The 16823-nt window shown below is 39.6% G+C and overlaps 1 protein-coding gene across 3 annotated transcripts in view; it reads left to right on the forward strand.

The window, feature by feature from the left end:
- Positions 1-16823, forward strand: part of LOC140146405 (sialate O-acetylesterase-like) — a 33062-nt gene that overhangs the window by 3907 nt on the left and 12332 nt on the right. Inside the window, exons 2-6 of one of the 3 annotated variants that reach the window (XM_072168243.1) lie at positions 1315-1473; positions 2002-2160; positions 9574-9764; positions 12141-12279; positions 14734-14908. In XM_072168243.1, the coding sequence (XP_072024344.1) occupies positions 1315-1473; positions 2002-2160; positions 9574-9764; positions 12141-12279; positions 14734-14908 (823 nt within the window). Of the gene's footprint in view, positions 1-1314; positions 1474-2001; positions 2161-4812; positions 4862-9324; positions 9408-9573; positions 9765-12140; positions 12280-14733; positions 14909-16823 lie in introns of those variants that run through there. The other 2 variants (XM_072168244.1, XM_072168245.1) reach the window with 2 other exon arrangements.

Consider the following 16823-nt stretch of genomic DNA (forward strand, 5'->3'; position numbering starts at 1 on the left):
GACAAAATATGTTTATTTTGAATTTTAATTTCATTATGATAGAAAATTAAATTACATGCATACTAAGTTTAAATTAAATTCTATACAAGTATAATTAGGCCTAAACCTAATTTTATAAAATGACCAAGTAGAATTCTATACAAAAAAATATTTAAGTTTAGATTGAGTTCAAACATCCTGTCTTAAAATTGTCGGCATTTATTAAGCGGATTAAGATACCGCGTAAGATGTGCCGTGGTGTTGATAATTAAAGCAATCATCATAATGAGTCCGTGATTGACAGGCAAGTTGCAGAAATTAAGGAAAAAAAAGAGAATCATGAACATATAAAATATCATTCATTAATGTAGAATCGGATAGAATTTTCCCCCACAAATAAATATGAGTAATGTAGTATTTTCCTCAGGTGGTGAGCACCGTGCATTCTCTAAATTCAGTATATTTCTGTTGTCAACCGTGTGGAAATATTTTGAAATTCTAAAATGCTTAAAAAATATCACAAACAATTAGGCCTATGTTAATAAATTTTTATTATACCAGCTAAACTGTTGGGGTTCGATATTGAACCCCACAAAACTACATTGTTTTGTAACCGAGTGTATGGAAAATGCCATACGGTTCATTGAGCGGTTTTGCTGGCTTGCTCGGACCATCATGCCACTTGCTGCCTGATTTTCCTAATAGGTGTGGTGTTTTAATACTACATGTATAGAAGTCAGTCATTACTTTAGCTTAAAACGACTAATAACATACATGTGATATCATTGGCAAAGAATATGGATGCAATTGTAACATTTCTCAATGCACAGCGCAATCGTAACAATTTGTTCGTAAATAAATATCTTTAAATTATGAAGATGTGATATTAAAAATATGAATTTGATAACCAAATTAAAATTCGACCGAAATCATATTAATAGGCTTTAACCAGTTTTGCAAACAAAATTATAGACATACGTCGCAAGTAGACACTGCCCATATATATGTAGTAGGCCTATATCTCTTATTCGATTAAAATTGAGAGCATAGGTCTACAGCACTTTTGTGTGAAGTTGGTCACGGTACCATTGATTGAACCCACATCATACCCGGCGCTTTTGTGTAAGTCATTCATAACATAATGGCTTGAAGGAGTCACACAGGCATGCGGCCACGGGGCCCGGAGACTTGTCAAGCAATACGGGTGTGTTCTGGGAAAATTGTGTGATACTGCCTAGCTTTGTACCGGTGTTTGTTCCATGCATCATGTCTTCTGCATGAGGCAGATTAGAATGACCTTTTGTGAAATCACCCTATTGCTTTATTTTTTTTCAGAACTATATTATAAACCAGAATCTACTCACATTATACACAAAATGAGGATCAACATGGCACAGTCTTGTGCTGCCCTGGTGCTGATTTTTGGCTTGGCAAGTGTGATGTGCAAAGCAGATAGAAAAGGACTGCACCAATCTGCTACAAGGAAAATTCAAGGTAGGCCTATAGTTTGGCCCATTTGAAGCCGGGAGTTGGAAGTAACTACAAATATTGCATGTTCGAGGACTTGTTCTCAAGTTGTAGAACGTTCTGTGCAAGTGACTCCGGGATTTAAGTTTGCATTAGTAGTAAACTATTAATATTGACAACCTGTTTGACCCGTCCATACACACATGTGCATATCATATTTTGTGTTGAAAAATGATTACAAATGTGTGATTTCCAATCATTTGTAGAGCTGAGATTTCTTTATGCTGTGGGCCCACCATGCAGCTATGCATGAGTTTATGAATAGAGTCACTTACGTACAAGTAGATGTCATAAAAATATGCCAGAGATTTACAGCTCTGTAAAGCTGATCTGCCTAGCATTTATGGCCAGAATGTAAAATATTGAATCATAAAATAATGGCCTAAAATTACAGTTTAAATCAACAAAACTTGCTGCATGATAATCCAGTCCATTTTCAGCAGTGGCTTAAAATTAAGCTTTTAATTTTAACTTTCTTTTTCATATTTTTTCCAGGTCATGTGGATGACACCTTCAAATTAGCTGCGTATTATGGCGATCATATGGTACTACAAAGAGCACCAGAGAGTGCCATTCTATGGGGCTATGCTCCAATTGGAAGCTACATCAACATTAGTTTTGCTGGAGCAATGTACAGTGATGTTGCCAATCCAGGTATGTGAAACTAGAGAGTGCCATTCTATGGGGCTATGCTCCTATTGGAAGCCACATCAACATCAGTTTTGCTGGAGCAATGTACAGTGATGTTGCTAATCCAGGTATGTGAAACTAGAGAGTGCCATTCTATGAGGCTATGCTCCTATTGGAAGCCACATCAACATCAGTTTTGCTGGAGCAATGTACAGTGATGTTGCTAATCCAGGTATGTGAAACTAGAGAGTGCCATTCAATGAGGCTATGCTCCAATTGGAAGCCACATCAACATCAGTTTTGCTGGAGCAATGTACAGTGATGTTGCTAATCCAGGTATGTGAAACTAGAGATTGCCATTCTATGAGGCTATGCTCCTATTGGAAGCCACATCAACATTAGTTTTGCTGGAGCAATGTACAGTGATGTTGCTAATCCAGGTATGTGAAACTAGAGAGTGCCATCCTATGGGGCTATGCTCCAATTGGAAGCCACATTAGCATCAGGTTTGCTGGAGCAATGTACAGTGATGTTGCTAATCCAGGTATGTGAAACTAGAGAGTGCCATTCTATGGGGCTATGCTCCTATTGGAAGCCACATCAACATCAGTTTTGCTTGAGCAATGTACAGTGATGTTGCTAATCCAGGTATGTGAAACTAGAGAGTGCCATCCTATGAGGCTATGCTCTAATTGGAAGCCACATCAACATCAGTTTTGCTGGAGCAATGTACAGTGATGTTGCTAATCCAGGTATGTGAAACCAGAGAGTGCCATTCTATGGGGCTATGCTCCAATTGCAAGCCACATCAACATCAGTTTTGCTGGAGCAATGTACAGTGATGTTGCTAATCCTGGAATGTGAAACTAGGGAGTGCCATTCTATGGGGCTATGCTCCAATTGCAAGCCAAATCAACATCAGTTTTGCTTGAGCAATGTACAGTGATGTTGCTAATCCAGGTATGTGAAACTAGAGAGTGCCATCCTATGAGGCTATGCTCTAATTGGAAGCCACATCAACATCAGTTTTGCTGGAGCAATGTACAGTGATGTTGCTAATCCAGGTATGTGAAACCAGAGAGTGCCATTCTATGGGGCTATGTCCCAATTGCAAGCCACATCAACATCAGTTTTGCTGGAGCAATGTACAGTGATGTTGCTAATCCTGGAATGTGAAACTAGGGAGTGCCATTCTATGGGGCTATGCTCCAATTGCAAGCCAAATCAACATCAGTTTTGCTGGAGCAATGTACAGTGATGTTGCTAAGCCAGGTATGTGAAACTAGGGAGTGCCATTCTATGGGGCTATGCTCCAATTGGAAGCTACATCAACATCAGTTTTGCTGGAGCAATGTACAGCGATGTTGCCAATCCAGGTATGTGAAACTAGAGAGTGCCATCCTATGAGGCTATGCTCCAATTGGAAGCTACATCAACATCAGTTTTGCTGGAGCAATGTACAGTGATGTTGCTAATCCAGGTATGTGAAACCAGAGAGTGCCATCTTATGGGGCTATGCTCCAATTGGAAGCCATGTCAACATCAGTTTTGCTTGAGCAATGTACAGTGATGTTGCTAAGCCAGGTATGTGAAACCAGAGAATGCCATCCTATGGGGCTATGCTCCAATTGGAAGCCACATCAACATCAGTTTTGCTGGAGCAATGTACAGTGATGTTGCCAATCCAGGTATGTGAAACCAGAGAGTGCCATTCTATGGGGCTATGCTCCAATTGGAAGCCATGTCAACATCAGTTTTGCTTGAGCAATGTACAGTGATGTTGCTAAGCCAGGTATGTGAAACCAGAGAGTGCCATTCTATGGGGCTATGCTCCAATTGGAAGCTACATCAACATCAGTTTTGCTGGAGCAATGTACAGTGATGTTGCCAATCCAGGTATGTGAAACCAGAGAGTGCCATTCTATGGGGCTATGCTCCAATTGGAAGCCATGTCAACATCAGTTTTGCTTGAGCAATGTACAGTGATGTTGCTAAGCCAGGTATGTGAAACCAGAGAGTGCCATCCTATGGGGCTATGCTCCAATTGGAAGCCACATCAACATCAGTTTTGCTTGAGCAATGTACAGTGATGCTGCTAATCCAGGTATGTGAAACCAGAGAGTGCCATCCTATGGGGCTATGCTCCAATTGGAAGCCACATTAGCATCAGTTTTGCTGGAGCAATGTACAGTGATGTTGCTAATCCAGGTATGTGAAACTAGAGAGTGCCATTCTATGGGGCTATGCTCCACTTGCAAGCCACATCAACATCAGTTTTGCTTGAGCAATGTACAGTGATGTTGCTAATCCAGGTATGTGAAACTAGAGAGTGCCATCCTATGAGGCTATGCTCTAATTGGAAGCCACATCAACATCAGTTTTGCTGGAGCAATGTACAGTGATGTTGCTAATCCAGGTATGTGAAACCAGAGAGTGCCATTCTATGGGGCTATGCTCCAATTGCAAGCCACATCAACATCAGTTTTGCTGGAGCAATGTACAGTGATGTTGCTAATCCTGGAATGTGAAACTAGGGAGTGCCATTCTATGGGGCTATGCTCCAATTGCAAGCCAAATCACATCAGTTTTGCTGGAGCAATGTACAGTGATGTTGCTAAGCCAGGTATGTGAAACTAGGGAGTGCCATTCTATGGGGCTATGCTCCAATTGAGCTACATCAACATCAGTTTTGCTGGAGCAATGTACAGTGATGTTGCCAATCCAGGTATGTGAAACTAGAGAGTGCCATTCTATGGGGCTATGCTCCAATTGCAAGCCAAATCAACATCAGTTTTGCTGGAGCAATGTACAGGGATGTTGCTAAGCCAGGTATGTGAAACTAGAGAGTGCCATTCTATGGGGCTATGCTCCAATTGGAAGCTACATCAACATCAGTTTTGCTTGAGCAATGTACAGTGATGTTGCTAATCCAGGTATGTGAAACCAGAGAGTGCCATCCTATGAGGCTATGCTCCAATTGGAAGCTACATCAACATCAGTTTTGCTGGAGCAATGTACAGGGATGTTGCTAAGCCAGGTATGTGAAACTAGAGAGTGCCATTCTATGGAGCTATGCTCCAATTGGAAGCCACATCAACATCAGTTTTGCTGGAGCAATGTACAGTGATGTTGCTAATCCAGGTATGTGAAACTAGAGAGTGCCATTCTATGGGGCTATGCTCCAATTGGAAGCTACATCAACATCAGTTTTGCTTGAGCAATGTACAGTGATGTTGCTAATCCAGGTATGTGAAACCAGAGAGTGCCATCCTATGAGGCTATGCTCCAATTGGAAGCTACATCAACATCAGTTTTGCTGGAGCAATGTACAGGGATGTTGCTAAGCCAGGTATGTGAAACTAGAGAGTGCCATTCTATGGGGCTATGCTCCAATTGGAAGCCACATCAACATCAGTTTTGCTTGAGCAATGTACAATGTACAGTGATGTTGCTAAGCCAGGTATGTGAAACCAGAGAGTGCCATCCTATGGGGCTATTCTCCAATTGGAAGCCACATCAACATCAGTTTTGCTTGAGCAATGTACAGTGATGCTGCTAATCCAGGTATGTGAAACCAGAGAGTGCCATCCTATGGGGCTATGCTCCAATTGGAAGCCACATTAGCATCAGTTTTGCTGAAGCAGTGTACAGTGATGTTGCCAATCCAGGTATAGGCCAATAGTATTAGCTCATATATCATTAAAAGGTTAAAATTTCTCATAACAAGCTGATTTTTTCAGGATAGGTCCAGGAATATGTATAGAATCAAATTCCAAAAGTCCCCGAGAATCCCCTTGTGCTTCCTTCAAAATCCAAGATGGCGTCCAAAATGGCCGCCATTTTCAGTTTTTATCATAATTTTGCCCCCAGACATGTTAAAATCACAAACAAAGCATCTAAATATATGTTTTGAGGTACAAGGAATGTTTTAAAAACATTTGCAAGAGGTTTCAATGATCCTAAGTAGCCAAATTCCAATATGGCGGCGGCCAAAATGGCTGCCATTTTAGTAAGTAAAATTAGTTTTCAACCAGACTTGTTAAATACATATACAAAATATCTCACATAGGTTTGAGGTACAATGGATATATTCAAAATGTACTCGAAGGATTTCAATACCTAGATATAAAGCCAAAATACAAGATGGCGTCCAAAATGACCGCAGAAGAAGTGTTTAAGATGTGTTAATTGGCATTGCAGAAAGTTCGAAACTCATGATTTGTAAGCACACTTATAATGCACATCATCCAAATTCACTACCATTATTACCATCATTATTTTACAATATTGATTCAGTGCTTTTCCATGTGTACAATACAATAGTTACCATTATTTTCTATTTGCCTCCAAACTAGCTGAGCTCATGCCAAGATGACTTAAGCCTATGTTCACATTGGTATCCATGTGATGTAATGCAATCAAATGGTATACCTTTTTAAAAACTTAATCAACTTGCACTGTGTCTCCTGCATTAATGTTCTGCAATGTTGGTTCGGTCTCCTCCTCATTGTCCCCAACTAGTACAGGTGCTGTGTTGCTGCAAGACTGACCACAGCATTTGCTGCACATCAATGTACAGAAGAGTCTCAAGTTTCTTGCAGCTGCATGTCATGTTGTTGCATCTTGTTTGCATCCACATGATACCATGTTGAGCAATGTGTCTGGTGCAACAGCGAGTTCTGTTTCTACTTGAACAAGAATTCCATCTTGTGATCTCCATTCCCAGTCAGTTGGACTTAGGTTGTTCCCCATCCATTCTTGAACCGTGAGGAAAGTGCGGAATGAGTGCTGTTTTGCAGCAGCACAAGTTGGGGGTAACCTCGCGAGCTCAAATGACGAGCTAAGGTTACTGCGACCAATTGCCCGCTTTATATACAGTGTGGCGGTATTCATTCAATGAACCATTGCTAGCCCCATACATCTTCAGGATGAAGCTCTCCCTGCTCTCTGTACCTCATCATGCATGCTGCTGGCATTTGTAAAGGTATCTAACAAGTCATATTCATGTTTCTTGTTCGGGGTTTGCGCTTTCCTCGACGATAAATGGCTGAGACTGTGTCACAACCTGAAGATGACCTTATGCGTAAATCGCCAAAGAGTTCCCTGGGCCTTCTGTTGAAATCGTTCACTGAGCATTCCAAGCTGCCAGAGAATTGTCTCTTTGTAGTAGATGGTGGTTACCTACTTGACATGCCATTTGGCCACATCCCTCCACCTATGCAGGCATATGTCAGAATTACACATCACACATGCTAAAGCATTATGGAGCACACCCGATTGTTGTATTTGATGGATATGGCACTTTTCTCACGGTTCAAGAATGGATAGGGAACAACCTAAGTCCAACTGACTGGGGATGGAGATCACAAGATGGAATTCTTGTTCCAGTAGAAACAGAACTCGCTGTTGCACCAGACACATTGCTCAACATGATATCATGTGGATGCAAACAAGATGGCTGCAACAACATGACATGCAGCTGCAAGACACTTGGCCCATACTTTGGAACTCTCTAGATTAAAAAATTAAAGACTCAAAGTCCATAAAACATTTCCGCAAACAGCTTAAACAAAAACTTATCTCTAAGTACAATTAGGCCATTCTCGAGCACTGTAATTTGTCATGTCTGTTAGTCATTTTTATTTATTTTTGTTGATTTCATAATCTTTGTTTTGTTTTTTCGTCAGGGAAAGGCAATTCTCAGGCCTTATTGGCCTTCCTGCCTTTTCCGCCATATTGTGTTTCTTTATTTTTGATGTAGTTGTATATTTTTATATATGGAAATAAATGAATGAATGAATGAATGAATGACTCTTCTGTACATTGATGTGCAGCAAATGCTGTGGTCAGTCTTGCAGCAACACAGCACCTGTACTAGTTGGAGACAATGAGGAGACCGAACCAGCATTGAAGAACATTAATGCCGAAAACACAGTGCAAGTTGATCAAGTTTAAGGTGTACCATTTGATTACATTACATCACAGGGATACCGATGTGAACATAGGCTTAAGCCATCTTGGTATGAGCTCAGCTCTTTTGGAGGCAAATAGAAAATAATGGTAACTATTGTATTGTACACATGATAAAAGCACTGAATCAATATTGTAAAATAATGATGGTAATAATGGTAGTGAATTTGGATGATGTGCATTACAAGTCTGCTTACAAATCATGAGTTTTGAACTTTCTCCAATGCCAATTAACACATCTTAAACACATGTCTGGTTGAAAACTAATTTTACTTACTAATTTGGCTACTTAGGATCATTGAAACCTTTTGCAAATGTTTTTAAAACATTCCTTGTACCTCAAAATATATATTTAGATATAGATGCTTTGTTTGTGATTTTAACATGTCTGGGGGCAAAGTTATGATAAAAACTGAAAATGGCGGCCATTTTGGACGCCATCTTGGATTTTGAAGGAAGCACAAGGGGAATTTTCGGGGACTTTTGGAATTTGATTCTACACATGTTCCTGGACCTATCCTGAAAAAATCAGCTTGTTATGAGATATTTTAGGGTTATAGCTAATACTATTGGCCAAACTAGGGAGTGCCATTCTATAAGCTATGCTCCAATTGCAAGCCACATCAACATCAGTTTTGCTGGAGCAATGTACAGTGATGTTGCTAATCCAGGTATGTGAAACTAGAGAGTGCCATCCTATGAGGCTATGCTCAAATTGGAAGCCACATCAACATCAGTTTTGCTGGAGCAATGTACAGTGATGTTGCTAATCCAGGTATGTGAAACCAGAGAGTGCCATTCTATGGGGCTATGCTCCAATTGGAAGCCACATCAACATCAGTTTTGCTTGAGCAATGTACATGTACAGTGATGCTGCTAATCCAGGTATGTGAAACCAGAGAGTGCCATCCTATGGGGCTATGCTCCAATTGGAAGCCACATTAGCATCAGTTTTGCTGAAGCAATGTACAGTGATGTTGCCAATCCAGGTATGTGAAACTAGGGAGTGCCATTCTATGGGGCTATGCTCCAATTGCAAGCCACATCAACATCAGTTTTGCTGGAGCAATGTACAGTGATGTTGCCAATCCAGACATGTGAAACCAGAGAGTGCCATCCTGTGGGGCTATGCTCCAATTGGAAGCCACATCAACATTAGTTTTGCTGGAGCAATGTACAGTGATGTTGCTAATCCAGGTATGTGAAACCAGAGAGTGCCATTCTTTGGGGCTATGCTCCAATTGGAAACCACATCAACATTAGTTTTGCTGGAGCAATGTACAGTGATATTGCCAATCCAGGTATGTGAAACACAGATTACAACACGGAAAATGGATTTAAAAAAATGGTAAACTTCTGACTCTAGTCTATGTCTCCTCCCAACCAATTCCGTGATTCTAGGCTGCTGCAGGCTCTGCTATTGCTGGTGTATGAATTTCTGAAACTTTTCATTGATTTAAATTTCAGGTATGTTTGGACCAAACATTGGTGTTTGGAAGATAATGTTAGATCCCCAACCTGCAAGCGGACCGACTAGTATAACAATAAGCTGCAATACAACAGAGGGCGCTAGTCAAAAGATCCAGCTCAAAGATGTTTTATTTGGAGATGTGTGGGTTTGCAGCGGACAAAGTAACATGCAATTTCCTGTCAAAAAGGTTGGTGTTTGTGTTTACCTGTACACGCTCTTTTTGTTGTAATATTTCAGGGTTTTTTTTGGGTTGTGCGAGATTTCTCATTATATGGCTCAGCCTCTCACACATTGGAGAATTTCATGAAATGATTACACTTTAGAGAAAGTCGCTGACCACTTTGGCCCAATTTAAATTCACCTTATAAATCATTTGGCATCATTCAGGGATACAGCTCTGTACAGGAGCAGAACCCTAGTCAGCTGCCTACATTTTATATAATAACCATCACAGCCAGGACCAGCTCCATGAGTTTCATATGGGTAGAGCACTTAAGTTTTTTGTCAAGCACAATTTTACCATTGAAGAGAACAGACATATATGACTCTACGGGGGTTACTATATATAATGCACCTGAGTCTTTAGCATGCCAATTAGGAACCCACAAAGTCAAGAAAGTGCTAATTTTTGGCAAGAAAAGGCGAGGTGTGGCAAGAAAGGGTGAGGTTGCCTGTTTCCAAAGTCCAGAAAAGGCGAGGTGGAGATAATTAGATTAACTCTTGCTCAGATTCTATCCAGAAAAGTCTGGAGAAGTTGAGAAAGAGCAAGGAAAGGCGAGAAAAGGCAATGTAAATCCAGAGTTCAAAGAAAGTGGTGGATTTGGAGCACTAAAAGATTATCAAAGAGACTCAGATTTCACATCATATTTTTTTTCTCTCAATGTTTGCCGCTATATATAGCGGCAAGCATTCAGGAGAATAACATCTTTTTAAGAATAATTTAAATTAGACTTCAACACTACTTGTTTATTGGGCTTACCCAGAGCGCTTTTGTGGAACTTCCTTAACGTCAGCCGATGTTGTTGACACCTCCTATGAACGTTAACCCTAACACCCAAAAATCTTACGATGAAAAATTCTGCGAGGGGTCATAGGTTCGAATCCCAGGGGTGCCAAGTCAAAAATTCTTCTTCTCCTTGACTTTTTCGGATCTTCTTTGACTTCCGATCCCAAAAAGCAGGGTCCAGTGTTAGGGTTAACTAAGATGTATTTTTCCAGATTAGAGCCTATGTTAACCCTAACACCCAAAAATCTTACAAAATCTTACGATGAAAAATTCTGCGCATGCATGAATCCCAGGGTCTGCGATGACGCAACCAGCCGAAGTGTTATATGCGGACGGAATTGCTGGCCGGGCAGCAATAACCCGTGTAGCTACCGGTCCGTGATCGTCGCGGATGGCATGCGAGGGTCATAGGTTCAATCCCGGGGTGCCAAGTCAAAAATTCTTCTTCTCCTTGACTTTTTCGGATCTTCTTTGACTTCCGATCCCAAAGAGCAGGGTCCAGTGTTAGGGTTAATCTGAATGGGTGGCTCCCTTTATAATCTTCACCCCTGTATGATGCTATTCACATCGGCTGATGACGAGGAAGTTCCTCGAAAGCACTCCCGGTAAGCGAAATAAACAAGTAGTGTTGAAGTCTAATTTAAATTTTATTACCACTACATATTGCTCTATAAAACAAACATCTTTAAAGTTGTAACCAATGAATAGAGAAATAGGAGCAATCGCACTCCCATTGCTTCAGTGCATGAATTTATGGTGTCAAAGCAGTAAAAATGTTTTCCTAAGAAGATTATATGCTGGCGAAGTGATGTAATAATCAGATTAACTACCATAGCAATAGGTGAAAATAATTTTTGAATACATCGCGCTGCACTACAAGCAGGTTGCACTCATCACCTATGTATGTCTGCAATCATAGATTGAATATAATACCGGTCTTTTCAAAGATACTAATCCTGTGCGAGTGATCAGAATGATATAATTCAATGAAGAGATACTGTGTGAATGTACCAGTCCAGTGCAGTATATTCAAAAATTGTTTTCACCTATTGCTATTGTTAATAGACGTTCGCTTTTCGTATCTCTTTCCTTGTGGAGATAGGACATCCGGGCCCAACTCTGCCATGTTTGGCGGAGTAACGGTACATGAACACAGCCTTTTATGCCTATTTAGTACACTGATCATACGTGCGATTCAGTTTTATGCAAAAGCGATTGAGTATAAATGCATCTTTAGAAATGACCGGCGACTGTGTATTCTCAAGTTGGTTTTTTCATGTTTATTAGCAACCTGACACACAATTCTATTGGTTCGATCAAGCATTGAAATGCTTTCAACTTCTGTACTGGATCGTTCAAGCATGCTCAACAAATGTTTCAATGTAAGTGCCTCTGGCCCTAGTAGAAGTAAAAACGGATACTATGGCCAGAGTTCTAGGGCTAGCTATGGTAGTTAATCCGATTATTACATCACTTCGCCAGCATATATAGTCGGATAATAGAGATATATGTATAGAAGAGGCAGGTTGAACCGTATTTGACATTCATATCTTTCAGGCATACAATGCAACTGCAGAATTGAAAGCCTCGTCACAGTATACAAATGTAAGAGTTATGACCATCAGCAGGGACAACACTGCTACACCATTGTATGACATCAGAAATATTACACTGCCATGGTCATTGCCTTCACCAAGTAAGTCTAGGCTGTTACAATGAGATTAAATCTAAAGAGGACCAACTCCGCCATGCTAGCGTGTCGCTCATGTGGGAAAATAGCGTACCTCCATATTAGTTCACCATGCATGTGTACTACACCATTGTATGACATCAGAAATATTACACTGCCATGGTTATTGCCTTCACCAAGTAAGTCTAGGCTGTTACAATGAGATTAAATCTAAAGAGGACCAACTCCGCCATGCTAGCGTGTCGCTCATGTGGGAAAATAGCGTACCTCCATATTAGTTCACCATGCATGTGTACTACACCATTGTATGACATCAGAAATATTACACTGCCATGGTTATTGCCTTCACCAAGTAAGTCTAGGCTGTTACAATGAGATTAAATCTAAAGAGGACCAACTCCGCCATGCTAGCGTGTCGCTCATGTGGGAAAATAGCGTACCTCCATATTAGTTCACCATGCATGTGTACTACACCATTGTATGACATCAGAAATATTACACTGCCATGGTCATTGCCTTCACCAATTAAGTCGAGGCTGTTACAATGAGATTAAATCTAAAGAGGACCAACTCCGCCATGCTAGCGTGTCGCTCATGTGGGAAAATAGTGTACCTCCATATTAGTTCACCATGCACCCGGGTAAACTTAGATTTTAAAGTGAATGCTTCTTTACGTTGTCCAAGTAATAGGTTGTGCCAATGACATGTGCTAAGTGCTGGGCAAGCACATATTTATAACGCTCGGGCTCAGAGGAGGCTTAAAGGCATTCCTACAATGCACTATGATTGGGAAATTTGATAAATTTAACCTAATTTTAAAGGCAAAGTCCCCATTGCCACACACACAAAATGGTAATTTTAAAACTGCAGCCAACGAGTTAATAGTTGAGACTTATGACTGATATTTGATTTTCTTTACAGGAAACATTCATATTGTCCCACTGCATTAATTTTATTCATAAGTCTCGATGTTTTGAATGTTAAATAATAGGATGAAAACATCAGATATTTGCACACAATCCCAATGCAAGTGTAGTCAACTGTACCACATGTGTACAAAAGCCAGACATACCAAGGTCAGAAACCCCATTGGGTTATGGGAATGCCTTTAAACATCCTCTGGCTCAGGCTTGAAGGCGCAAATTATCATTCAATATCTGTTTTTTAACGGTTAATGCTGGTACACTTTTTAGGTCTCCCTCCATTGATAAACCAAGGCATATTTACCATAGCGTTACGCAGTACGCACTTTGCAATTTTGAGTTGGTTCTCTTTGGCTCTAATCTATCATGACAACTATCTTGGCGCCAACCCATCAGCGCTATCATACCGATAGCAGCTGTTAATGCCTTGCATAGTTCAGACATAAAAATGTTTTAAAAAATCTCTTTGGGGTGTTAACCCTCTCCACACGGGTGTCGACTGCAGACGACAGGTTCCAAATAATTCTTTAAAAAATCAAAAATTTCATAATTTTATATTTTGATGGCCATATTTGGAATCGGCATGAAAAATGTGTTAAAATGAGTACAAACAAGCTCCGTATTGGTTCAGTGGTTCTTGAAATAGCTCTATATATTTTGAGAAAAGATTTCAAAATTTAGATATATGTATGTTGGAAGCCTATGGCCAGCAACAAAGTTGTTGATGTTGGCCACAAAAGTGGACCAAAATGACGGCATGGGTGGGTGGCCTAATTTGAATTTGGGGTGTAATGTAGTTACAAAAATAGATGATAACATTTTTAATACTTATTTTTGATGTTGAAATGTTTTTTCCAAGGTTTATAAGGAAAATGCATGACAGCCAAAGGCTTAATTACATACATTGTACAAGTAAAAATGCATAAATGAAAAATGAATTATAAATATAACTTGACAATATTTTTTATACAGAGACAATTCAAATGCCCTCACTCGCTCACCCCATCACCCCCTCTCACCAATAAATAAAGGACATACAATTACCAAAATCATTAGCACAACAAACATTGTATGCAAAGAATTCATGATTTTCCTCACTTCGCACCACAACCGCAACATATCACACACCCTCGTCCCTCATGCACACACCACATCATCAAACTCACATTCATGCACACACCCCCCCACAGCTCAAAAGCAAAAACAACAAAATAATATCAAAATCCAAATACATTACTCAAAACTTTTAAAGGATCAGAATCTGCCAATCTTGATTTTACTTTCTTTCTTTTTTGTTCCTATGGTGCTAACCAAGGTGTTTTTCAGTATCACTGGACATCAGTGTTTGGTAGTGCAAGTGTTCTGTTGCCTAAACATTAACTGAATGAAATGACACTCATCTGATTTACAATGTTAATGCTGTTTTTGCAAAATGATAGTAAATCAGTCAGATCAGCAGTAGTACTAAAGAAGAATACCCGGTAGAAAAAAATAAATCTCGTGAAAATCATGATGTTTTGTTATCAAACACATACAGGTTCCTTAGGAGGCACTGATTACTTCTCTGCAGTATGTTGGTTCTTTGGGAGAGACCTATATGATGCCTATGGAGTACCTATTGGATTAGTAGAGAGTGCCTGGGGCGGTACACGCATACAAGTCTGGTCACCTCCAGATGTCATAGACAAGTGTGGTGATGCTGCAAAGACAAGGTATGAATTATAAAGGTTTCGTGTAATGCAAGATTTTTTCCTGAGATGCATGATCAAATGCTAAGAGGTAGGGTAGCCTTCGTGATTACCTACCACTTAAAATAAAATAAATATTGGGAGTTAAAATGAGCAACTTATCATCCACTAAGTGGATCTCAGTATCCTGTTGTCAGTCCTGTACAATGCTTTATAAATTCGATAACATATTATCGAGTACAGCTCATGGAGGCAGCCATTAGCAGACCACCCATTGTCAGATGTCTGGACAATTTTCAGCTACACACACAAATGAATAGGAGAATTTTGAAAATGAATCGTAACTTTTTGATAAACCGCTTACTGCAAAAATTCTGAGCATTGGGCGATTCTAAATTTCACATACAATGCACAAAACAATATTTGTAAAAACTTTGTCGAGAGATTTAAAAAGTTATTGAGAGGATTTTCTGTAATATTGTTTTAAATCAGTACAAAATACAAGCAGAAAAATGGCTGCAGTTACTACCTTGCCCTTGAAAACTACAGCAGAGCTTCAAGCCACATGTCAGACATCCTGGCGCCAACTGCAAACGGCTGCGCCCAGCCGCCCATGTGATGTAAGTCGATTTTATATTATCGACTTTATATTATCTATGTACAGGACTGGTTATTGATTTAGGGATTCAATCATGTTTCACCGTTGTTCATCACCGTTTAACAACGATGCGGCCGCGTCCCCCGAGCGAAGTAAACCACGCAGACGCTACCGGACGCGAAGTTGTTAAACGGTGATGAACAACGGTGAAACATGATTGAATCCTTTCAACAACGAAAAGAAGAACAACGTTTTCGTATACGCTACAGTAAAAGTGTGGATTCATCACGGATTAACAACGGTTGGCTCCTGTACAAAGGTATAGGAGGAGTTGTTGAAATGCAATTTAATGATAACACAACAATGAGGTGAAATGGATAATGACAGGGCATACATATGGGAAGAGGGTTCGATTCTACACCCCAAAAAACAATAACACACTGGTAACAAAAGTTATATGTATATTATAGGGGCAAGGAATCCAGTTACTACACTGGAATTTCAGTGGCTCAAGACAAGGGGTATGTTATTTATGATAAGAAAAGAGGTACCGCTAGAATGTACCTTATTTCTTAAACCACTTGTCTTGAATCACTGAAATTTCAGTGAAGTAATTGGATTCCTTGCCCCTATAATATACATAACTTTTGTTACCAGTGTGTAGTTATTTTTGAGAAAAATGCAAAATTAGTCACAAAATTTATCAGGTGCTGTAGTACCACCTTAACCCTAGAATTCTATGGAATTTTTGGGCCTCATAACTGCTAAATTACTGGTCTAAAGTATATACAAGTATACATATTTAGAATGGCAAAGACTTGATGAATTCATCTGTGAGGTCAAATTTGGAGAAAATCCAAAAAAACAAACAATTTTATTGGCCCACAGTTTTTGGACCATGTAACAAAAAAAATTTGAGTAAAAAAAGCAATTTTTATTAATTTTTAAAAACTAGATAAAAATACGTATGACTGTTTTTTTTGAATTTTTTTTATTTATTTTGACTGGATTTTCAAAAATTTCAAATCAAAGGTGGTAAAAAAAAAATGTTTTGTGTTTGGAACCGTGGAATATATGCTCACCCCCTGATGTCCTAAACAAAGACATTTGTCATAATTGGAACTGGCAGGCAATAGCTGCATCTTTCAGCTCAAATTTAAGACCTCATTCGTTGAAATTGTTAAAGAAATATAGACACAACAATCCAAAAACCCAAGGAAGATGCCAAGTCAAAAGTTGCAGTTTGCTCCATTGCATGCCCTTTTGATTTGTACACGAAGCGTTCTCGAACAAGACAATTAGCATTTTTCTTTCATTGATTAGAGCAACTTTTGATTTCAT

Source organism: Amphiura filiformis, chromosome 2, assembly GCF_039555335.1.
Source record: "Amphiura filiformis chromosome 2, Afil_fr2py, whole genome shotgun sequence".
NCBI lineage: Eukaryota > Metazoa > Echinodermata > Ophiuroidea > Amphilepidida > Amphiuridae > Amphiura > Amphiura filiformis.